At 46.9% G+C, this 25,770-nt stretch overlaps 1 protein-coding gene across 1 annotated transcript in view; it reads right to left on the reverse strand.

Moving 5' to 3' along the window:
• spg11 (SPG11 vesicle trafficking associated, spatacsin) overlaps positions 1-25,770 on the reverse strand; it is a 209,404-nt gene that overhangs the window by 22,019 nt on the left and 161,615 nt on the right. Inside the window, exons 32-37 of the mRNA XM_038813292.1 lie at positions 20,100-20,298; positions 11,504-11,509; positions 11,172-11,309; positions 9,754-9,887; positions 6,408-6,515; positions 5,023-5,191 (exon numbers count right to left, since the gene is read on the reverse strand). Coding sequence (XP_038669220.1) covers positions 5,023-5,191; positions 6,408-6,515; positions 9,754-9,887; positions 11,172-11,309; positions 11,504-11,509; positions 20,100-20,298 — 754 coding nt within the window. The remainder of the gene's footprint in view (positions 1-5,022; positions 5,192-6,407; positions 6,516-9,753; positions 9,888-11,171; positions 11,310-11,503; positions 11,510-20,099; positions 20,299-25,770) is intronic.

The following is a 25,770-nucleotide window of genomic DNA, read 5'->3' on the forward strand; positions in this document are numbered from 1 at the left end:
GTCAATACAAAGGAAATAATTTATTTTCCTTGGCATCGACCTAGGTACTGGAAACAACAACAGCAAAGTCCTTGTTACTAACCTCTGGGGGCTTATGCCAAAATTGGGAGAGCTGTCTCATACTGACAGTCATACCATACAGATAACGCCCCAGACACCACCATTACCGTCCCTGGTACGTCCTGTTCCACAAGGACAGACCCAGCAGAGGTGGCGGCACAGTGATATACAATCAGGGGTGGGGTCGCCCTGCGAGACCTCAACATCGACTCTGGACCCCATGAAGTCTCATGGCTTCAGGTCAAATATGGGCAAGAAACCCTTCTCCTGATAAATCAGTATCTTCCATGTTGAACACCTCGGGGGAAGCACTGAGGGTAGCAGGGGCACATGGGCCGGTTTAGCACAGTGGGCTAAACAGCTCGCTTGTAATGCAGAACAAGGCCAGCAGCGCAGGTTCAATTCCTGTACCGGCCTCCCTGAACAGGCGCCGGACTGTGGCGACTAGGGGCTTTTCACAGTAAGTTCATTGAAGCCTACATGTGACAATAAGCGGCTATTATTATTATTATTATTATTATTACTACAATGGTCTGGGCGGGGGACTTCAATGTCCATCACCAAGAGTGATTCAGCAGCTGCTGACCAAACAGGTTGAGTCACATAATGAGGGAACCAACAAGCGGAAAAAACAACCTGCCTGTTGCAGATGCAGCATCAGTAGACGTGGCCACTGCACAGTCCTTGTGGAGACAAAGCCCTGTCTTCACATTGAGGACACCATCTATCGTGTTAAATGGGATAGATTCAGAACAGATCTAGCAACAAAAGACTGGGCATCCATGAGGTGCTGTGAGCCATCAGCAGCAGCAGCAGAATTATACTCGGCCACAATCTGTAACCTCATGGCCCAGCATATCCCCCACTCTACCGTTACTACCAAGCCTGGTTGAATGAAGAGTGCAGGAGAACATGCCAGGCAGCACCATTGTTGTATCTTAGGATTTGTGAAGTTTTATTTAATTTACGGTTGCCGGTTGTTGGTGAGACATTGCTGAAACTCAGTAGAAATTCAAGTTAAAAACTTGTCAGGTGCAAAAAAGAATTGTTTTATTTGCAGTTCATTGGTTACAACTTGAAAATGATTTAAAAGGTAGTTTGTAGACAATTTAATTTTCTTCAAAGAATCACAGGAATTATCTTCTGAGACAATAGCCTGAACACAACTTTAAAAGTCAAAGGCTGAAGTCAAAGTATGAAAATGAAATAGGAATACAGAACTCTTTTCTAAATCTCTTCCTTTACTTTCTCTCTCTCTCTCTCTTTCTGTCTTGTTCTCTTTGTCTCTTTCCTGTCTCTTTCTCTCTGTCTCTGTCTTTCTGTCTTTCTTTCTAAAATGGTGGCCAAATCATCCATGGATATACTCTTTCATATCTGTCTTAAGCGATCCGATCACACCCCAATATAATCCTAATTGGTTTAAGCTATATTCAAAACACATTTGATTTGATAAAAAGCCATCCATCCTCACGATGCAACGCCACTTCCAATTGTTGCTTATCTGCAACAAATGAGACGTTAGTCATCTCATCATGCTATTATTCCGAAAATATAAATGAAACTGTATTTTGACACAGTCTAAAATGTTTCGGCTTGCATACGTTATGGAATGTGGTTCAGGCTGTTATCACAAGTGGCCAGAAATCAGAACAATGGAGCCTTTAATGATCCCACCTTACAGCCCATGGGATTTCGCTGCTGTCCTTGAAAGAATGTGATGCTTTTATCAGTGGTTCTGTTTTTCCCAAACACATGTCTGAGTTTGGAAGTTGTATATTTCTTTCATTTTAAAACTGGGATTTAATATTTCTGTCTTAAACAGTCTTCTTACCTATATTAAGTGTATTTAAAATACCTGACTTCTACAACCATGCATACCTAAAAATGAGGTGTCAACTTGGTGCAGCTACAACACTGGCCAAACAAAATAAGCAGATCTAAGCGATCCCACAACCAACCGATCAGGTCTAAGCTCCGCTTTCCTGCCACACCCAGTTGTGAATATTGGTGGACAATTAAGCAACTCACTTGAGGAGGAAGCCCCACAAATGTCCACAAATATTCCCAGCAAACCTGTGCAAAAGACAAGGCTGAAGCATTCAGACTAATTTTCAGCCAGAAGTGCCAAGTGGATGATCCATCTTCGTCTCCCCAAAAGGTCCCCAGCAACAGCCAATTCGATTCACCCTACATGATATCAAGAAATGGCTGAAGGCACTGGATACTGCCAAGGCTTTGGACCCTGACAATATTCCGGCAATAGCACTTAAACCTTGTGCTACAGAACTTGCTGCACCCAGAGCCAAGCTGTTCCATTACAGCTGCAACACTGGCATCTACCCGGCAATGTGGAAAATTGCCCAGGTGTGTCCTGTACACAAGAACAGGACAAAATCAGCCCAGCCAATTACTGCCCTATCAGTCTACTCTCCATCATCAGCAAATTGATGGAAGGAGTCATCAACAGTGCTATCAAGCGGCACTTACTCAGCAATAACCTGCTCACGGACACTCAGTTTGGATTCCGCCAGAGTGACTTAGCTCCTGACCTCATTGCAGCCTTGGTTCAAACATGGACAAAAGAGCTGAACTCCAGAAGTGAGGCGAGAGTGACTGCCCTTGACATCTAGGCACTTTTTGACTGAGTGCAGCATCAAGGAGCCTTAGCTAAACTGGAGTCAATGGGAATCAGGGACAAAACTGGTTTCAGTTATATCTGGCACAAAGGAAGATGGTTGTGGTGGTTGGAGGTCAATCATCTCAGTTCCAGGACATCACAGCAGAAATTCCTCAGGGTAGTGTCCAAGGCTCAACCATCTTCAGCTGTTTCATCAAATACATTCCTTCCAACATAAGATCACATGTGGGGATGTTCTTTGATGATTGTACACGTTCAGCATCTTTCGCGACTCCTCAGATAATGAAGCAGTCCACGGAAAATGCAGCAAGACCTGGACAACATCTAGGTTGGGCGGTCAAGTGACAAGTTACATTTGTGCCACATAAGTGCCAGGCAATGACTATCTCCAATAAGAGAGAATCAAACAATCGTCCCTTGCCATTCAATGGCATTACTATCACACAATCCTGGAGGTTATCATTGATCACAAACTGAAATAGACTAGCTATGGGGGGGGGGGGGGGGGGGGGGGGGGCGCAATGGTGGCACAGTCGTTAGCACTGCTGCCTCACAGCACCAGGGACCCGGGTTCAATTCCAGACTTGGGTGACTGTGTGGAGTTTGCACTTTCTCCCCATGTCTGCGTGGGTTTCCTCCGGGTGCTCCGGCTTCCTCCCACAGTCCAAAGATGTGCAGGTTAGGTGGATTGGCCACACTAAATTTACCGTTTGTGTCCAAAAGGTTAGGTGGGGTTACTGGGATAACTAGGGTCCTCTTTCAGAGGGTCAGTACAGATTCGATGGGTCGAATGGCCTCCTTCTGCACTGTCGTGATTCTATGATTATTCTATATAAATACTGTGACTACAAGAGGCTAAGGGAGAGTAACGCCTCCTGACTCCCCAAAGCCAGTCCACCGTCTGCAAGTCACAAGTATAATGGAATACTTGCCTGGATGAGTGCAGCTCCAACTACACTCAAGAAGCTCAACACCATCCAGGACAAAGCAGCCCCGCTTGATTGCTCCCCCTTCCACAAACATTCTCTCCCTCCACCACTGAAGAACAGTGCCAGCCGTGTCTCCCAGTGACAAGATTTACTGCAGGAACTAACCAAGATTTGTTACCTGGGAGCACCTGCAAGAAACAATACTTTTCACTGTATACTAATACATGTGACAATAATAGATCAAATCAAAAAATCACCACCTGGAGGTTCCCCTCCAATTCACTCACCACCCAGACTTGGAAATATATCGCTGTTCCTTAGTTGTCACTGGGTCAAAAATCTTGGAACTCCCTCCCTATCAGCACTGTGGATGTACCTTCGCCTCACAGACTGCAGCGGTTGAAGAAGGTAACTCACCACCACCTGTTCAAGGGCAATTAGGGATGGGCAACAAGTGCTGGCTTAGCCAGCGAAGCTAACATCCTATGAAAAATTAGTTTTTTAAAATTTGGACGGGGTGGGGAGAGAGATTCTGTCAGATGAAACAACACAATCTGGGAACAGTCAACCAAACCAGCACAAAGGTGGTGGAAATGTAACTGAGAATTTGGCCCAAAACCACTTTAGGTTTGCTTTTTCCAGGACATTCAATCTGGCAGATCAGGACCCGCCTACAAACCAGGCCACACTCGCTGGTCAGCATGGAGAGATTCCACAGATTGTGTTTGCTTTAGAAAGGATGGCTCGAGTCGGGACCATTTTCTTAGGTGAGCCGGTTCTTGAAGGCCTGGTTTAGACACATCATTCTTTTCCTCAAAGTAAATTTACTACAAAACTGACTAGTGTACACTAATGAAAGTATTAAATAGTTTGGTTTGGTCTTTGTCATTTTCACTGATTTCAAACCTGACAGGTTTGCTGACAGGAAATCTTGACACCCTCATAATAATAATAATAATCTTTATTATCGTCACAAGTTGGCTTACATTAACATTGCAATGAAGTTACTGTGAAAATCCTCTATAATATCTATACTTTTACTGAGAAATCAACTTTCGGTCTGCAGTAAAATCACACCCTGTCTCTTGCTCTCTCTCCGTCTCTCTCTTTCTGTTGCTCTCTGTCCAGCTTTCCCATTTTAAATACACAAATACTTTTTACATAGAATATCATTTCCATTTCCATGCTGCTGCCCAGGTTCATGAAGATCTTGCGCTGTGACGACTAAATGAGTCTGCGTGGAGAACTGCAATCTGATCAACATAATTTCGAGTTTATTCGTGATGGAATCTCCCAACTGCACCCAAAGCAGAAAAAACTCTTTTGGTGTTTTATGGATTATTGTAACTTCAGAACAGAAAACAAAGCTGAGCAGTTTCTCCATTCGACACTCACCCCAGGGTTTCGACTCGATGATTTTAAGTTGTACACGGGCTGCACCCTCGTGGTTTTCCCCAATCTCGCGACACATGCTGAAGCAGAAAGCCACCATGTTGTGTTTCTCACTGTCCCCAGGGAGACAGCGTTTGATGTAGTCAAGCAGAGCAGTCTTCAGGTCTCCATTCTGTATTGCAGCAAAAGAAGTTTTCACTCAGTAAGTTATTTGGAACATGAGCAAAATTAAAACAAGATAGATAGATTGCTGGTGAGCACACATGATGTGCCAAAGTAGCAGTGTTAATAATGCCAGATCTCTACGCAATGAAATCCTGATCTACCTTATATGGGTTCAGTTGCCTAGTGGTAATGGCACTGGACTCAAAATCCAGACATTGACAGGAAAATCCTCCACAGCAAAATCGGAAATTGAATTCAGTAAATCTGCATATTTGTGGGAATATCAGATCAAATTAATTGGTGTAAAAATCCAACAGGTTCACTAAGGTCCATCAGGTGCACCTGCTATCTCTTACCAGCCGGAATCACATGTGACTTTATCAGCACCCCATCCACCACTATCTGAAACATTCACCCCCTCTACCACTGACGCCCAGCAACCACAGTACATACCGTCTACACGAAGCAGCAACTCACCAAGGCTGTTTTGACAGCACCTTCCAATCCCAAGACCTCCATCATCTAAAAGGACCAAGGCAGTAGATATGTGGGAACACCACCTGCAAGTTCCCTCCAAGTCACACACCATCCTGACTTGCAAATATATCACTGTTTCTTCATTGGCGCTGAGTCAGAATCCTGGAATCCCTGACCTAACGGCATGGTGGATTTACCTACACCCCATGGACTGCAGATGTTCAAGTCGGCAGTTCACCACCACCATTAGGCATGGACAATAAATCCTGGCTTTACTAACAATGCTCACATTGCAAGGAAGAATGAAAGAAACTCCAGTCCTGCACTATGCGGTGATTCATATGCCCTTAGGGCAACAAGGGGTTTGCAATGTATCCATACCAATGTTGCAAACAGCTATAGAACAAACACCTTTAGAAAAGCTTTGATTCTGTTCCCGAACACCAATCCTATTATCTTGCTATTGCAGCACAACAGGCCAACAGAATTCTGGCTTCATAAACATCTGTAGGATGACTAGCGTGAAATCCTTCAGTCGTGTATGACCTTATCAACCTAGTAAATATGCTCTCATGTTGATATGGTGTTCAAAATCAGAACCTTTCTGCCTTGTAGTAAACAATGAGGATGCCAACAAAATATCTTCGAAATAGACCACAACTTAAAAAAGTGTAAAGGGAAGATTCTTGATGAATTGCTGCACTAACTACTTTCCCAGTCCATTTCCCCAGACAATCCTTACCTACCGATTCAACATTTTTCCTCAGCAGCATTTCAAATCTATGATTTTCGTGCAGAAGGTCAAATATGTACGTCATGTCATTGTATCGGCCAATACCAGTGACCAGCCGGACCTGGGGAGAAGAGAATATTCACTCTAGTTAATTCTCTTCAATGAGGTGCCTTTCGTACTTTCTCTTCGTTAACTCACGAAACTCAGTAGGGTTTGGAAAGCAAATGGATCCAAGCATGGCTTAACAACATACATGTTCAGCGGGAAGGATGAGAACTCATTTAGCATCCAACCATAGTGAAACCTGGCAAAATGCATAACAGTGTGAACTGGGACAATTATGTAGACACATTTCATAGCCAACAAGGCCTCATTAATTAACTGGTTCAGTGCTCTTTATTGTACTGATTTATGGTGGAATGTTAGATTAGGCACTGTTCTTTCAATAGGCCAAAGAGAGCTTTAACCTCGACTTGAACAAGCCAATTGAACTGAGATGAAAAGTTAGTCTCACACCAAATAAGGAATAGGTTTAAAAATAGACAAGGACAATGTGATTTAATTGGCAAGCTGCAACATTTAAAAAAAAACTGTCAGGAAAATGGGTAATTATCAGACTCATTTACATTCTCTTTTTTTAAAATTTAAAGTACCCAATTCTTCCCCCCCCCCCCCCCCCCACAATTCAGGGGTAATTTAGCGTGGCCAATCCACCTACCCTGCATATTACGGGGCTGGTTTAGCTCACTCGGCTAAAACGCTGGCTTTTAAAGAAGACCAATCAGGCTAGCAGCACGGTTCGATTCCCGTACCAGCCTCCCCGGACAGGCGCCGGAATGTGGCGACTAGGGGCTTTTCACAGTAACTTAATTGAAGCCTACTCGTGACAATAAGCGATTTTCATTTCATTTTTCATTTTTTTCATCTTTGGGTTGTGGGAGGAGAATGTGCAAAGTCCACATGGACAGTGACCCGGGACCAGGATCATAGAACATACAGTGCAGAAGAAGGCCACTCGGCCCATCGAGTCTGCACCGACCCACTTAAGCCCTTACTTCCACCCTATCCCCGTAACCCAATAACCCCCCCCTAACCTTTTTTGGTCACTAAGGGCAATTTATCATGGCCAATCCACCTAACCTACACGTCTTTGGATTGTGGGAGCACCCAGAGGAAACCCATGCAGACACGGGGAGAACGTACAGACTCCCCACAGACAGTGACCCAGCGGGGAATCAAACCCGGGTCCTTGGCGCCGTGAGGCAGCAGTGCTAACCACTGTGCCACCGTGCCGCCCTCTCATTTACATTTTCAATAAGAGTTGGTCAGCCTTATTAAATGTCATGGCTGACACTCAAACTGATTCAATCAGGGATTACTTGGGAGACAAACAATCAACCCCTGAAATGCCAGTCTGCACCACTCCACAGTCTTGACAATGAGCTTAATTCATGGTCTAGATTGGTTGACATATTGGGATATGCTTGGTAGAAGATGGTTAATATCTCAGTATTAACATCGATGACATAAAAGGCATCTTCTTGGTACAAGGACACTGACCCCATTGTTAATTCATTTGTGTAGCCAGGATCCATGTGATGAAAATGAAAAATGAAAATCTCTTATTGTCACGAGTAGGCTTCAATGAAGTTACTGTGAAAAGCCCCTAGTCGCCACATTCCGGCACCTGTCCGGGGAGGCTGGTACGGGAATCGAACGTGCTGCTGGCCTTCTTGGTCTGTTTTAAAAGCCAGCGATTTAGCCCAGTGAGCTAACAGGAATTTCTCTTCATTCACAACACCAGTATAGGTTGCCAAATGTGTACAACAAACCTAATTTATGACGGGACTTTAATCTCTGTGGATCGATTCTGTCTTCTAAATATTGCTAACACTTGTGTTATCCTACTTGGTAATAAATCAAGGCTGTGTTCTATTTACAACCTTTCAAAAGGAACCCCGGAGAGCTCCATATAATGTCAGGCACAATCGACCTCAGATCAGGGGTAAATATTAGCACTGCAGCACCTATGGACTTCCAGTTCATAAGACACTATATATAAAAAGTATTGGGAGAAAGTCCTCTCCACACTTTGTGATTCAGTTTTAACATCAACACCTCCCTCAATGCTGCACGAGGCTGTCACTCTAACAATCTGTGCATTGTGTGGCGATGCCGGCGTTGGACTGGGGTGAGCACAGTAAGAAGTCTTACAACACCAGGTTAAAGTCCAACCGGTTTGTTTCAAACACTAGCTTTCAGAGCACTGCTCCTTCCTCAGGTGAATGAAGAAGGAACAGTGCTCCGAAAGCTAGTGTTTGAAACAAACATGTTGGACTCTAATTTGTGCATTAGTTCTGGAATAGGGCTCCACCGACAATCTTCAGGAGCTCAGAGATTTACCAACTGGGCCGAGGTGACACCAGTTTCAGTGAAAATAAGTATGAATGGAGATTTAAGGAAGTAAAGAAAGCTGCTTTCCAAGTTTTAGGGCACCACGGTAGCATTGTGGATAGCACAATGGCTTCACAGCTCCAGGGTCCCAGGTTCGATTCCGGCTTGGGTCACTGTCTGTGCGGAGTCTGCACATCCTCCCAGTGTGTGCGTGGGTTTCCTCTGGTTTCCTCCCACAGTCCAAAGATGTGCAGGTTAGGTGGATTGGCCATGATAAATTTCCCTTAGTGTCCAAAATTGCCCTTAGTGTTGGGTGGGGTTACTGGGTTATTGGGATAGGGTGGAGGTGTTGACCTTGGGTAGGGTGCTCTTTTCAAGGGCCAGTGCAGACTCGATGGGCCGAATGGCCTCCTTCTGCACTGTAAATTCTATGATTTATGAAATCAAGAATGTTCCCTGTTGCCTCAACAACTTACTGGAGTGAGGTGAGATTTTGGATTGAAACGATGCTGAAAATATGAACAGAGATGACATTGTACCGAGGGAGATACCAAACACTACTAACTGGATGCATGATGTTCAAGTGACAAAATGGCCCCGGACAGATAATGAAATACATCCTCAACCACAAAGCAACAATTATGCTACTTTATGGCAAAATATAAACTTTCCATACTTTTCAAAGTGATAAAAGAAACTTGGAGCACAGAGAACCCAGAATAGAGGATGTGTATAAGCTGCAAGAATCTGGATGTCCATGAGTATCTTTGATCGATAGTGGGACAGAATTACACAATTTTGGATTGTTCTACTATTAGTGAATCTCCATATTTCAGTAGTTAGTTCCTCCCCCAAGACAGGATAGCATCATCAGTTCATAGCCGTAGTCCTAATTATACCTCCATACTTGGAATAAAAGCGAGATTTGCTTGTTGATATACAGCAATGTTTGACTGGGTCCATACCATGAGGCTGTACTCTTCTTTGGGTGCCAGGTGTTTGTGACTGAGATGGCGTGCAGCTTGCAACACTCTACTGATCCCCTCCATGTGACAGGTCAGGCTAAAGCAGTCATGTGCCAAAATGAGTAGTTCTACAGCTTTAGAATCCATGAAAAGAGAAAGCAGACAAAGACGGGTATCAGCTATTTTACACCAGAAAGAATGAAACAGCTTCCAGTTCATACAATGCCTTTCATGACTCCATTACTTCCCAAAGCACTTTACAACTAATGATATACTTTGGGAGTTCAGCCACTGGTGCGCAGCAAGCTCCGAAAAATGACAACAAATAACCAAATCATCTATTTTGAGATGTTGGTTGAGTAGATAGATGTCGGATAGGCACCAAGAATGATGGCATTCGAATGATGCCTGCCCAGGGACCTTTAGCATCCACCCAAGATGGGTAGAAGGGGCTTAATTTGGCATCAGATCTGAAACAGTGGGCCTCTGATCGTGCAGCATTCCCTCAACACTGCACAGCATGGAGTGTGTCAGCGTACATTATACGTTCAAATCTCTGGATTGGGGCTTGAACCCATAACCTGCTGATTCAGAGTCTAGAGTGACGCCACTGAGCTGCGGTTGAGGTCCTTCTCCTGGGTGGCTGCAATGAAGGCTAAAGAACCCAAACCTTTTATTTATAATGGTGGTAAACAGCAACTACACTGATCAGACACAAGCTCCTCACTCTGAGCTTTCATACAGTATTCAATAACAAGTTTCAAATTGGAATTGGATAAGTAAGTGAAAGGGAAATATGAGCGGGGGGGGGGGGGGGGGGGGGGGGGGGTGTGAAGAAAGGGCCAGGGAGTGGGATTACAGGACTGGCTCTTCCAAAGAGCTGGCACAGGAATGATGGTCATTTTTACAGTATGTAGAGAATCACTCTGAGTTTGACTTCTAGGGGCTGCTGGAAGCAAGACCAAAGTTAAAACCTCCCGATTTTGGCAGGGATACTATCTCAAGCCAGTGGTCACTCCGTCCTAATGACAGCCCCCTGTTGGAGGCCAACCCAGAATTTATAAACTGTATTCTCCACTCCACTCCCTGAGCCAATTGGATGTGTGTTAGAAATTCCAACTCGGAGGCAGGAATGCTGCCAGTAAACCAAAGACTCATTCCGGACCCAAAGGTTGGAGTCTGCTAAAGCAGCAGCTAACTTGGGGCCTGTGCCTCCATTTGGTTCGGCTCTCTTGGACAGAAAGGCTAATTCCGAAAATAATTTCGGAAAACTGTTTTTGAGCAATTTGGAGAGCTGAGAATTGGAAAATAAAAGGGAGAATTACAAAAAAGATTGGCTTTTCTCTTTAAACACAAACGGTTAATGTCATTTAATTGCATGAGATTATGGCGGTAGTGTAAAATTTCTAGTTACTTACTGCACTCCAGCTGCCCATTTGGAATGGATGAAATTTTATCCAATAGCTTGGTGCCAACAAGGATTGGGTCTTGGCACAGTTTAGCGAGGTGTAGGAAGGCCTCTCTGCCATCGAGGAGGTTATAGATCTGCCTGACCCCTGTCAAACGCAATGAAGAGAACAGCAGCCATTACCAAGCTGAATTACACCTGACAAATACTCTCTACCCAACTTGTTTTAGTTAAGGCTACATTTCCTAGAACACTTTCTAATAAACATTTTATTGAGGTATTTATGGTTTTATAACAACAACAGAATAAACAATGTACATGGGAATATAAACATAGTGCAACCCACCCCTCCCTCCAAACTAATATCCGTCTCCGGGCTACCAGGGTAGCAAAGGCTAGAACGTCTGCCTCTTTCTCCTCCTAGATTCCCGGGTCTTCCGATACTCTGAAAATCTCCATCTCTGGACTCAGCGCCACCCTTGTTTTCAACACTTTGGACATGACATCCGCAAACCCCTGCCAGAATCCCCTAAGCTTCGGGCATGCCCAGAACACATGGACATGGTTCGCTGACCCTCCCGCACACCTTGCATACCTACCTTCCACCTCAAAGAACCTGCTCATCTGGGCCACTGTCATGTGAGCCCAGTGTACGATCTTGAATTGTATCAGGCTGAGCCTGGCACATGATGTGGACGTGTTGACTCTACTCAATGCGTCCGCCCAGAGACCATCTCCTCTCTCTCCTCCTAACTCCTCCTCCCACTTGCGTTTCAGCTCCTCAGTCTGCGTGTCCTTGGACCCCATAAGCTCCTTGTAAATGTCAGAAACCCTCCCTTCTCCCACCTACACTCTGGAAACTACCCTGTCCTGTATCCCCCTTAGCAGTAGGAGTGGGAAGGTTGAGACCTGCCTGCGTAGGCAGTCCTGCGCCTGCAGGTACCTAAACTAATTTCTGCTCGTCAATCCAAATTTCTCCTTCAGCTCCCTCAGGTTAGAAAAGCTCCCCTCTATAAACATATCTCCCGTCCTCTTAATTCCTGCTCTCTGCCATCTCCGGAACCCTCCACTCAGCTCTCCCGGGCAAACCGGTGATTATTACAGATTGGGGACCAGACCGATGCTCCCTCTGCTCCCACATGTCTCCTCCACTGCCCCCAGACTCTCAGGGCTGCCACCACCACGGGGCTGGTGGAGTACCGTGCCGGCGGGAACAGCAGAGGCGCCATTACCAATGCCCCCAAACTAGTGCCCTTACATGATGCTGCCTCCACATGCTCCCATTCCAACCCTCCCCCCACCACCCACTTGCTAATCATGGCTATATTCGCCGTCCCGTAATAATTACTAAAGTTTGGGAGTGCCAGCCCGCCCTCCCCCCGGCTCCACTCCAGCAGCCCCCCTTTTTTTTCTTTTTACTCGCGTGGTCTTACCCGCCCATACAAAGCCAGTGATCACCTTATTGACCTGTCTAAAGAAAGACCGCGGAATAAAGATGGGGAGACACTGAAACTCAAACAGGAAACTCGGGAGGACCATTATTTTCACTGTCTGCACCCTCCCAGCTAGTGACAACGGGAGCATGTCCCACCTTCGGAAATCGTCCTTCATTTGGTCTACTAATTGGGCCAAATTTAACTTGTGTAGCCGTTCCCATTCCCACGCCACCTGAATGCCGAGGTACCGAAAGCTTCCCCCTACCACCCTAAACGGCAGCTCCCCCAATCGCCTCTCCTGTCCCCTTGCCTGGATTGCAAACATCTGACTTTTCCCCATATTCAGTTTATACTTCGAAAACCGGCTTCCCAGAACACTTTTAAACAACAGAACGTCCCTTTTCCAAAACATGGCCGGTTGAATCACTATCCTGTAAATCAGGGGTGGGCAAACTACGGCCCGCGGGCCGCATGCGGCCCGCCAAAGGAATTTCTGCGGCCCTCCAAGTTTTAAATTTTTTTTTTTTTTTTTTTTTTAAATTTTTTTTAAGGTTAATGGGGGGGCTGTTGGGTTACTTACTAGTATAGGGTGGATACGTTGACTTGAGTAGGATGATCATTGCTCGGCACAACGTCGAGGGCCGAAGGGCCTGTTCTGTGCTGTACTGTTCTATGTTCTATATAAGGCGCCCAGAATCATAACCGGGTGAAGTAATTATTTTACTTAATATACTATGCGGCCCTTTGTGAATTGTGAATTTCTGAATGTGGCCCTTGCACGGAAAAGTTTGCCCACCCCTGCTGTAAATGCTTAGACCTGGATCCGTGCCAGATTCTGGCTAAAAGCTTTCCCCTTTGCTGACTGAAAAGAGCAAAGTTAAATGGAACTGGACAGTCTGAATGCAGCTCGCAAATGCTGCAGGACATCACCACAAAGCTGTACTCCCAGTGTATATACTTTGTAAAATATGAAGCTTTTATCTCCTTTGGAATCAAAGGACTCTTCAGTAGATATACTCCCAGTGAACTACTTTGTGTAAAGAACATTGTTGTTTATAATTAAGCAGTGATACAATTGACAAAATGTTTGGTTAATGTACAAGTAATGAAAGGGCTTATGATCAACTGGCGCCTGCAGTTCTAATTAGCCTGGATGTGAATAATAAAATAGACATTTTCTTCTGGCCTGTGTCAGCCTGAGTCAGTTGGCAGTTTATGGGTCCAAGCCACACTTCATCAGGAATCGAGAAAGTAACAGAGGTTGACGTATAATGCAATACTGAGGAAGCGCAGCATTGCCGAATTCACCTTCCCTTCAGCATAAATCAAAGCCTTGGCTGGAGGTTAAAGATCCCTTCACACTAATCAGAAAGGCAGAGAATTCTACTCGTGTCAACAGCAACAAGACAAATGGACAGTCGTTTCAGCTATAATTTATGGGGCATTATGTAGCCCTACATAATGACAGGTACTGTATTTTAAAACATAATGGTTGTGAAACACTTGTCGACTTCCTCAAGTATTAAGGAATATTACCATATTCTTCCTAATGAAGCTCTAAATGATTTTGCTCATCAAGGTGTAAGGGGCAAAGAACCTACCTTTGCATACATCATTTTTATAAAATATATAGATATACGCATCATTATCAAGAAATATTTTAAACTGGATAAAGTTCTAAAATGGCTGCATCTAGAATCCCTACAGTGCAGAAGGGGGCCATTCGGCCCATTGAGTCTGCACCTATCCTCTGAAGCAGCACACTACCTAGGCCCACGCCCCCATCCTAATCCCGTAATCCTACCTAACCGTTGGACATTAAGGAGCAATTCAGTAAGGCCAATCCACCTAACCTGCACATTTTGGACTGTGGGAAGAAACATACACAGACATGGTGGAAAGTGCAAACGCCGCACAGTCACAGTCACCCAAGGTCGGAATCTAACTTGGGTCTCAGGTGCTGTGAGACAGCAGTATTAACCACTGTGCCGCTTTGTCTCTGCGTGACCCTGAACAAAAGGGAGTAACTGAAATTATTGGGGAATTTGCGCCTCGTTAGCCCCAAAGTGGCACTAACAACCCCATATGGGCTGCACAGACCAAATTCAAAGACAGTTATACAAAGGCCATCTGAATTTCATAACCCAGGCTGGCCAACAGGAGTCTGCTTGTCTGATGAGACAAAAGGGCCCCACAACCTTCCTTTCAACTATTGACAGTTTCAGGACCCAGATGAGGGGAAAGACATCCTTTATCAAAGACAGTGTGGAGGGGTGGATGTCATGTGACATGGGTCTCGACTTTGTGGAACTAATAATATTAATAATACAGACTGCAAAGTCTCAGTCTGTGGTTTACCGTCTAACTAGCAGCCTCACAAATAAGGAGCTCTGACCTGGGTGGACATGTGGCCCCCATTTACACTGCGTCTGCTGAAAATTCTGTTCCATCACCTAGAAGATTCTCTGCCTGTCTATCTCATCGTGTGAAATAAATACCACCGGAAAGGTAAGTTCTACATTGGTCTTTCAGCCCACCGACTTCTTTGAAGGAATACCTCATTGGGAATTTGATTCTGGACTCTGGAAAGCACATAAAACAAAATTTATTTTCTCTGTGGTCTCTGCACTGTAAATCTTTCTTCTCTGCATCCCTCTGTTACTGTATGAATGTAAAAGAGGCAACATTACAACCCTTCTCGTGTTTTGAATGTGTGCAAATAAACTAACCCTTTGAGTTCACCTTATCTTCCGTTTGCTGTGGGGTTATTAATAGAGAATTGGATCGTACCAAGACCAGTGGGTTGGCGAATATGCAAACATTTATAAAGAGGAAAACAAATTAAAACACCTTTTGTTTACCGATGGGTGGCAAGAGGAGAAATCTGTGCCTCCTGTGGCAACAAAGGTGTGTACTAGAGAATATGCCACCTGTTTAATGAAAATTCATTTTGATGCAAGTATTTCTAGTTCTCTTTTCTTCTCTCCTGAAGGTAATGTGTCACACTATTTCCACCAGCAATGACATCCCCTTTACATCTTATTCAAGTGTCTGTTCTCCTGATCTGGGCCTCTACAGCAAGTGCTGGCAAGTTGTTCCATTTTGGGGAGGGAATTACAGCCAATTTTGATCCCATCTACGTCAAACATCCATACATTAATTTGTTATGATGTGGAGATGCCGGCATTGGACTGGGGTGAGCACAGTAAGAAGTCTTACAACACCAGGTTAAAGTCCAACAGGTTTGTTTCAAACACGAGCTTTCGGAGCACTGAAACAAACCTGTTGGACTTTAACCTGGTGTTGTAAGACTTCTTACTTAATTTGTTACATCAGCAGGATCTCTGGAGCTTCTGGCTCTAATTTAGTGACACCCCCCCCCCCCCCCCCCCCCCCCCCAAACCCTGCCCCAGAGAACAGCTAATTCAGCTCAGATCAGGAACGGAACAGATCCTCATGGCTCTTTACAGCACACCGGCACATTTAACCACCAAGCTATCAAAGGAAACAACTTATGGTAAATGCCACAAGCTCCAAATATAAATTTTGTTTAGGCTCATTCAGTGGAATGTTTGGCCCCTTTCACTAGAGGCATTATGCTTGGAATATCTGCAGGTAGGGTTACATCAGCTGGTTATATAAAAACCCAAGAGAGGAAGGCTCTATTTTTATACAGCATGCGCTTAGAAGCTGCTGCCCATGAGTAATGGAAGCAGAAATGAGCAACGATTTAAAAAGGAAATTGGATGGATACTTGAAGGAAATAAACTTGCAGATCTAGTAAGGGCCTGACTGGATTGTGACACTGAGACAGCATAAACTTCGAGTCAAGTAGTCTCATTCTGTGGCTGAGATGACAAAGAACTAAAATCCAAAAAAATTCTTCATGCGAGTATATCCATAAGTGTGGAAGACCATGTAGCGGAGATCAATTTTTAAAAAAAATATATAAATTTAGAGTACCCAACTCTTTTTTTTCTCCCCCCAATTAAGGGGCAATTTAGCGTGGCCAATTCACCTACCCTGCACATCTTTTTGTGTTGTGGTTGTAAGACCCACGAAGACACGGGGAAAATGTGCAAACTCCGCATGGACAGTGGCCCTGGCCGGGATCGAACCTGGGACCTCGGCCCGTGACACAACATTGCTAACCACTTTGCCACCGTGCTGCCCACGCTAAGCCCAATTCTGAGCTTGCCATATTTCTACACCAGTTTATTGTTACTGGTTTAAACCCAAAAAATTCTCAAGTGTAATATGATGTTGTAACATGTGTATTGCAATGTGTAAAGTGTACAAGAGACCCTGCTCGGTCAGCGGACTCATACACAAAATGTGTCTGTGCAGCAATGCTTAGGGAACATGGTTGCATTGGGGAAGTCCTCAGCCAAATGGTGCATTTAAAATTGTCTCACAATAATAATAATCTTTATTAGTGTCACAAGTAGGCTTACATTAACACTGCAATGAGGTTACTGAGGAAAGCCCCTAGTCGCCACACTCCAGCGCCTGTTCAGGTACACAGAGGGAGAATTCAGAATGTCCAATTCACCTAACAGCACGTCTTTCGGGACTTGTGGGAGGAAACCGGAGCACCCAGAGGAAACCCATGCAGACATGGGAGACAATGCAGACTCCACACAGACAGTGACCCAAGCAGGGAATCGAACCTGCCACTGTGAAGCAACAGTGCTAACCACCGTGCTACTGTGCCACCTAGTGCCACACAGGCAGCAAGAGCCATGTCAGCAAAAAAAAAAAAAAAAAAAAAAAAAAAAATGTATTTAATTTCTGCGAACTCATGGTCACTGTCTCATGATGTCAGGCATTCTAATGTCTGGGGCTTCCTGTTCTCCATTAGTTTTATTTTAGTTTCCTCTCCTGTAGACGATGATCAGTAATTTTTTGCTGGAACATGGGAGTGCCGAGGCTCCTACTGAGTGAGTGTTTGACTGGCCATCGCAAGACCAGCTAAATGTGGATAGCCACGCAGCTGACCCTGATATTCTGACCTCACCATATCTCCAGCTGGGATCGTCAGACGAAAATCGGAAACATTGATTTGATTGGATTTGATTTATTGTCACATGTACTGAAGTACAGTGAAAAGTATTTTTCTGTGGCCGAGGGAACGTACACAGTACGTACATAGTGAACAAAAAGAATAATCGGCAGAGAACATTGACAAATGGTACATCGACAAAACAGTGATTGGTTACAGTGCGGAACAAGGGGCCAAACAAAGCAAATACATGAGCAAGAGCAGCATAGGGCGTCGTGAATGGTGTTCTTACAGGGAACAGATCAGTCTGAGGGGGAGTCGTTGAGCTGTTCCTATGTCTGGATGTGCGGGTCTTCAGACTTCTGTATCTTCTGCCTGATGGAAGGGTCTGGAAGAAGGGAGAGAGGGGTCTCTGATAAAGCTGTCTGCCTTCCTGAGGCAGCGGGAGGTGTAGACAGAATCAATGTAGGGGTGGCAAGCTTGTGTGACGTGTTGGGCTGAGTTCACCACATTCGGCAGTTTCTTGCAATCTTGGGCCGAGCAGTTGCCACACCAGGCTGTGTTGCATCCGGATAGGATGCTCTCTGTAGCACATCTGTAGACGTTTGTGTGAGTCGATGCAGACATGCCAAATTTCTTTAACTTCCGGAGGAAGTAGAGACGTTGTTGGGCTTTCTTGACTGCTGCATCAACGCGAGTGGACCAGGGCAGACTGTTGGTGATGGTGACACCAGGAATTTAAAGCTATCAACTATCTCCACTTCAGAGCCATTGGTGCAGAGTGTGTGTGTCGTGTTACGCTTCCTGAAGTCGATGATCAGTTCCTTGGTCTTTCCAACATTTAGAGAGAGGTTGGTCAAATACTTCTCTCCCTGTGCAGGAATTCTGAAGCCAACAGCAGCACCCAACAGACAAAGGGTGGTATACGCAACAGGGCCGCCAGCTTAAAGAAATTAAAGTTCAGGGAAAAGACATTCAGATCGAAGAGGAGTCTCTACCAGAAATGTTACTCTGACCTCTCTCAGATGCTGTCAGTCCTGCACATCTGGACTGTTATTATATGATTAATGCTATATAAATAGGAAATTGTTGAGGTTGTAGAATACGGTAATAATAAGCAGATGGGACTGCTTGGGGAACAGGCATGTCTCACTTTTTCAGGGACCTCAAACCCTAATATATAAATATCTATTACAGTATTCCGAGAGAGCTCATGTTACCTCTGGAGTTCCTTCAATATGAAAAAAGTATGCACTTAAATCAACTGCTTTTGAAGTCATGAGCCAGATTTTGTAAAAGGAAACACTCCTTTCAGACTTCACTGATCAAACTTTATTTGTTTAACAAAAAACAACCTTGTAGCAAAGCCTCATTCAGTCATTGACATTCGGAAAGGTTTCTGAATCCCAAATGACCTTTGCAGCGATCAGTGCATTGCGAGCATTTCTGATCAAACCTTATCTCTGAAAACCACAATGAAACAGATGATCAAAATTAAATTTTCTTTGTAAATGCCGTGAATGCTTTTGAGAATTAAACAAACAAAGGAACAAAACCTGAATCTCTTTGTGGGTTCCACATGGTGGGATGATGACGGGAAAGTAGAATATCTCCAGGTGGATAAATTAGATACCTCAAGCACTCAGCTGGCTAAGAAACTAACTGACATACAGCACAAAATGTAGGAATAGGCCAATTGGTCCAGCTGTGCTGGTGCTTATACTCCACACGCACGTTTTGATCTTTGGGCAATCGACTAGTGGAATGTGGGGGTTGGTCACCCACTTTTATTTCATTCATGGGTTGTGGGCATCGCTGGCTAGGCTAGCACTTGTTGCCAATCCCTAATTGCCCTCGAGAAGGTGGTGGTGAGCTGCCATCATGAGCCTCTGCAGTCCATGTGGTGTAGGTACACCCACAGTGCTGTTAGGTAGGGAGTTCCAGGAATTTGACCCAAGGACAGTGAAGGAATGGCGATATATAGGCAGGTGAAGAGGCCTGGCCTATTTTGACAGGCTGCAGAGGCCAAACCAGATGCCCCATTGCAGCTCACCAGCTTTACGCCTACCTACTGGGAATAATGGAAAGCTGGTGGTTCTGCTGAATAGAGACCAGACCTCATTCAAGTTAAATGTTTTTTTTTTAATGTTTCCGCTCTGCAGCCAGTCAGACTGAAGAGAACATCCACAAACACACGCACGGTTAAACTGGAAGCAACCACAGTGACAGGTTTGGGAGAGGTCAACCGTACTATTGTTATGCCCACCAATTTCGCCCCAGACCCAACCCCTCTCTCCGGTCCATCGCTTGGGTTGAAGGGGGTGGGGGCACAGAGGAAAGTGGGGGGTGTTGACAAAGAGGGCATATTTCCCCCATAGTAAATAGAATATATTTAGCGAGAAAGAGTTAAACAAAACTGCAAAGCATTCAAGTGCAATTTAGTGGTCCAATGAGGAGCAGAACTCCCATAGGATTCCCCAAACCGAGATATAATGTTTACCTTTGGCTTCTGCTGAGGAGAGTGAAGCCTGAACAACTTCTTCAGCTAGAAGTGCCGCCACTGCTTCCGGCTTCAGTCCCTGGGTTGTGATAAATGCCTGGGCTTTTTTATATCGGTCAGGTCGTTGAGATGACAACACTTCCCGCAGAACAGTGTCGGAATCCTGGGTTGATATATCATTGAAAGAACAGCCAAGCTCCTTAAGGGTAACAAAGTAAACTATGAGTGGTTAATGCTTATTATACAGTTATTAATAATGTCAAACCATCTTAAAACAAAATGGTAAACCAATGTGAAATTATGAAACAAAACGCATGAGCAATATTCAAGAGAAAAGAGATAACTTTGTCACTGTGTATTAGTGCTTTAATATACTGAAGCGTACTTAGTAATGTTTCCTTAATAAAGCCAGCAAAAATGCAAAAAGCTATGACAAGATTCTCCAGCAGATACACAATGGCCTCCTTCCCCTGCTACACGAATTTATTATCTTATACTAAATATGTACCTTGACAAGTCTTGCATGTCGTCTCTGAAAATGTTACCCTTCCTTCCCCACAAAACACCATTACGCACGATCCAAGCCCCTTTGGGGCGGGTTTAGCACAGTGGGCTAAACAGCTGGTTTGCAATGCAGAACAAGGCCAGCAGCGCAGGTTCAATTCCCGTACTGGACTCCCCGAACAGGCGCCGGAATGTGGCGACTAGGGGCTTTTCATAGTAACTTCATTGAAGCCTACTTCTGACAATAAGCGATTATTACTATTATTTAGCTGTCTGACGATTGGTTAACCTTTTTCTTGGTTTGCCCCTCTCCCATTTGTCTACTTCTGACAGATTCCCGTTTCTATGGATCATGCACGGCAGTCTTTCGTCCCAGTGTTCGATATCTCCTTTCAATGGGCCCCAATGAGAATGATTGTACAGAGACAGTCAGACTATAGCAGCCCTGGTACTAAACACCTAATCCCTGGGCACAATCTGGGCCAGTACAAAAGTCAGTATTTTCAAAATTAACACCAAGGTGAAAGAGCCTTCCTAACACAATACATATCAAAATAGCTTTGGACTACAGAGATAAAGCCTTGTTTATATCCGACATAATGTGGCCAAACTTTCATTTATTGTAAGTATCCATTTTACTGCAATACACTTTTGCTATAAATGAAGAAATATTAGACTGAGCTACTGTACACACTAAAAAAGGGCCGAATTAAACAAGTCCCTAGAACTGCACCCAGAATGAAGCTCATAGTTCACATGAACACAGGTACTAAATTATCTTGGGAGTTTATTTAGAGATCACAGAATTGTTACGGCACAAGAGGTCACCATTTGGCCCAACTTGTCAGCACCAGCTCTCCAAACGAGCGTTATGACTTAGTGCCATTCTCCTGCCTTTACCCCATACCCTTGCACAAATAATCATCTAACGCGCTCTTGAATGCCTCGATTGACCCCTGCTTCCACCCCATTTCCAGAGAAGGAGGCAGTGCATTCCAGACCTGAACCCCTTGTGAAAACATTTAGTTCTCACATCATATTTACTTCTTTTGCAAATCACTTTGAACCTGTTCCCTCTTGTCCTTGATTCTTTTATGAGCAGGAATAGTTTCTCCATGGCTACTCATGAGCATCAAATCACCTGCCTCCTCCTCTCCAAGGACAACAGTCCCAACTCTCCAATGTATCCTCATTCTTCTAAACCTCTCCTGAACTCTCTCTGATGCCTCAGCATCCTTCCAATAGTGTGGCACCCTGAACTGTACGTAATATTCCAGCTGAGGTTTAACCAGTGTCTTGTACAAGTGCAGAGCAAATGATTTGTTGTAAATAGCAGCAAGAGTTTAAAATGTGACCGATTTCTTATGGAATGTAATTCAACCCCAAAACCGTTTCCCTCATTTTCAGGCATCTTACTTACACCGACTCGACTTCCGGGCGGCGAGCGAGGAGGTCGCAGGGAGAGGGGCTCCCGCAAGCGCCAGGAAGGAACCCCCCCGACAGGCCGGACGGCGGAGGAGGAGCGGGCGGCAACGGCGGAGGAGGAGCGGGCGGCAACGGCGGAGGAGCGGGCGACAACGGAGGAGCAGCGGGTGGCAACGGCGGGCGGCAGCGGAGGAGAAGCGGAGGAGGAGCGGGCGGCAACTGAGGAGGAGCGGGCGGCGGCGGAAGGCGGAGGCGAGGAGCGACGGCGACAGGGAGGCCCAGCAGCGGCAGGTCCAACCCCTCTCTCCCCCCCCCCCCCCCCACGCGGGCCGGGAACGGTGCGGCAGCGGCGGGCCCTCTTCCCCCCCCCCCCAAACCAGCAGCGGGACACCACCCCCCCCCCCCAACCAGCAGCGGGGACACCAACCCCCCCCCCCCAACCAGCAGCGGGGACACCAACCCCCCCCCCCCCCCCCCCCCCCAACCAGCAGCGGGGACACCAACCCCCCCCCCCCCCCCCCCCAACCAGCAGCGGGGACACCAACCCCCCCCCCCCCCCCCAACCAGCAGCGGGGACACCAACCCCCCCCCCCCCCCCAACCAGCAGCGGGGACACCAACCCCCCCCCCCCCCAACCAGCAGCGGGGACACCACCCCCCCCCCCCCCCCCCCCAACCAGCAGCGGGGACACCAACCCCCCCCCCAACCAGCAGCGGGGACACCAACCCCCCCCCCCCCCCCAACCAGCAGCGGGGACACCAACCCCCCCCCCAACCAGCAGCGGGGACACCCCCCCCCCCCCCCCCCCCCCAACCAGCAGCCCCACTCGCCCCTCCCCCTCCCCCCAACTGCAGTGACCACCACGTGGCAAGGACAAAGGGGGACTCTCTCTCTCTCTCTCCTGGGCGAGTGGAGAGAGAAAACAAAAGAAAAAAGAGACTTATATTTCTGTTCTTTTTTTAAAATAAAAACCCAAAAGAAAACTGGTAAAGAGAAAAGGGGTGAAATAAAGGGGTAAAGGAAAGAAGGGGGGAAATAAATTTTTCATTTAAAAAAAAAAATATATACATATATTTTTATATATATATATATATATATATATATATATATATATATATTAATAAAATTTAAATAGGGTGCGGAAAAGGGGGAAAAGAAGAACAAGGAGAGAAGAAACGATGAAGGGGAAGGGGGAGAAAAAAATGCCAGAAGGGACCCAAGAGAAAGGGGGCACCGGAGGTGGACGGGGCAAAGGGCAAACCAGCTTGGGCGAACGAGTCAACACGCGAAGCAGCGGGAAGAATGTATCGCCGCATCCAAAAGAGCTGGACGGGCGGGCAACCTCTCCCCTGGGGTTAGAGGGGGGCGTGAATTGGAAGGAAGCCATTGCCGAGGTGGTGAGGGAGCAGCTGCAGGCAATCAAGGCAGAGTTAAAAGCAGACACAGAGGCCGCAGCACAGGCAGCAGTGACCAGGGCCATGTCAGGGGTGCAGCAGGCTCTGACCAGAATGGAGGAGAAAGTGGATGCCCAAGGGAAGATACTGGAAGCCCAAGGGAAGATACTGGAAGCCCAAGGGGCAACCATTAAAGAGCTGGAGAAGGCAGCGACTGACGTGAGCGACCGGGTCATGTCCCTGGAGAGGGAAATGGCGAAACTGAGTGCAACACAGGGGAGCCTGAAGGGCAGGGTAGACGACCAGGAGATCAACTCGAGAAGGCAAAACATTAAGATAGTGGGCCTGCCAGAGGGGATAGAGGGTAGAAATCCCACAACATTCGTGGCTGCGATGCTGGGCTCCTTAGTGGGGCGGGAAACTTTTCCCACCCCACCGGAAATGCACAGAGCTCATCGGTCACTGCGCCCGAAGCCCAAGGAAGGGGAAAAACCGAGAGCAGTTATAGCCAGACTGCACCGGTACCGGGATAGGGAGACAATCCTGCGCTGGGCCAAGGAGAATAGAGCCTGCAATTGGGACGGGCACGCCATCAGAATCTACGAGGATTTTGGAGCGGACATAGCTAAGAGACGGGCGGAGTTCAACAGAGCGAAAGCAGCTCTCTATAAGAACAAAGTACGTTTTGGTATGCTGTACCCAGCAAAACTCTGGGTCACATACCAACACAAGGAATATTTCTTTACAGCCCCTGCCGAGGCGAATAGATTCGTTGAGGAGCACGGGCTGGAAAAACGCCATGGGAAGTAGGGACGAGGGGCCCATGGCAAGGAGATACGTCATGCCGACGGGGGGGTGGGGAGGGGCGAGGCAAAGCCAGCCCCCTCCCCCCTGGCAGGAGCACCCAGGAAAAACAACCCAATGCCCAAGGGCCCGCTCCAGGTGGGAGGCCAGGCCCCGGCACGAGGGAACGGGAGTACTGGAGAGGGGAGAGGGGAAGGGGGACAGCAACCTCCGAGCGGGGAGCCACCGTGCTAGCAGGAAAGCTAGCGAAGGGGACGCGCAACAGAGCAGGGCCGCAGCGCACCCCCAACAGGGGGGAAGGCGCCAGGCAGGGGAGGGGGGGGATCACCCATCAAAGGTGGGAGAGCAAATGGGGACAGGAATGGGGGAGAGAGGGGCAATGGAGGGGTACACAGGGGTATCCCCGAAAGGGATAGAGTGGGGGGGGGGGGGGGCACTCGGGGGGCGAGAGACCAGGGAGGGGAAATGCAGGGACGAAGGGACAAAAGAGGCCAGAAAGGGAATAGGGCCACAAAGTGCCACAGACAAGGGCTCGAAACAGGGAACTGCTGCAAACACCCACCCAGTACGGTCTGTGGGTGAAGGGGCCCCCCGGAGTGCAGGGGGCTACCCGCGTGGCGGACACACAGTGGACGGCCATGGCGGGTGTCCCCGGGACAAGGGGGAACCCCGGAGCGCAGGGACCCGACCGCATGGGGAGAGCAGTGATAGTGGACATCCTGGACGGCCCCCTAACAAAGGGAAACCCCAGAGGGCAGGGGCGCGTCCACCGGACAAATATGGTTAACCCCACAGGAGCAAGGGGGCAGAAGCCCCCCACCAGAATAGTCACCTGGAACGTAAGGGGACTTAATGGCCCAGTGAAGAGATCTAGAGTCCTCACCCACCTTAGAAACATGAGGGCCGACATAGTCTTCCTCCAAGAGACGCACTTGAGGGAGCAGGACCAACTGCGGGTAAGAAAGGGCTGGGTGGGACAAACCTATCATTCCTGTTATGGGGCAAGGGCCAGGGGGGTGGCGATCCTGATTGGCAAGAGGACAATGTTTAGGGCGACAAAGACGGTTACGGACCCAGGGGGACGGTATGTCATGGTCAGCGGGGCCCTGGATGGGGCGCCGGTAGTCCTAGTTAACGTGTATGCGCCCAACTGGGACGACACGAGCTTCATCCAAAAGACCATGGCAGAAATCCCGGACATAGCGACGCACCGACTAATCATGGGGGGGGACTTCAACTGTGTACAGGACCCAACGACGGACAGATCAAACCCCAGAACGGGGAAAACCTCAAACATGGCAAGGGAACTCAGTCACTATATGGAGCAGATGGGAGCAGTAGACCCCTGGAGATTCGCCCACCCGGGGGAGAAAGAATTCTCTTTCTTCTCCCCAGTACACAACGTGTACACCAGAATTGACTTCTTTGTGGTGGGGAAAACGGTGCTTCCAGAGATAGACAAGGTGGAATACTCCGCAATTGTGATATCAGACCACGCCCCACACTACATGGATGTGCGGCTAGAGACGGGAAGGGCCCAGCGC

Source organism: Scyliorhinus canicula, chromosome 12 (genome assembly GCF_902713615.1).
Source record: "Scyliorhinus canicula chromosome 12, sScyCan1.1, whole genome shotgun sequence".
In the NCBI taxonomy this organism is placed as follows: domain Eukaryota; kingdom Metazoa; phylum Chordata; class Chondrichthyes; order Carcharhiniformes; family Scyliorhinidae; genus Scyliorhinus; species Scyliorhinus canicula.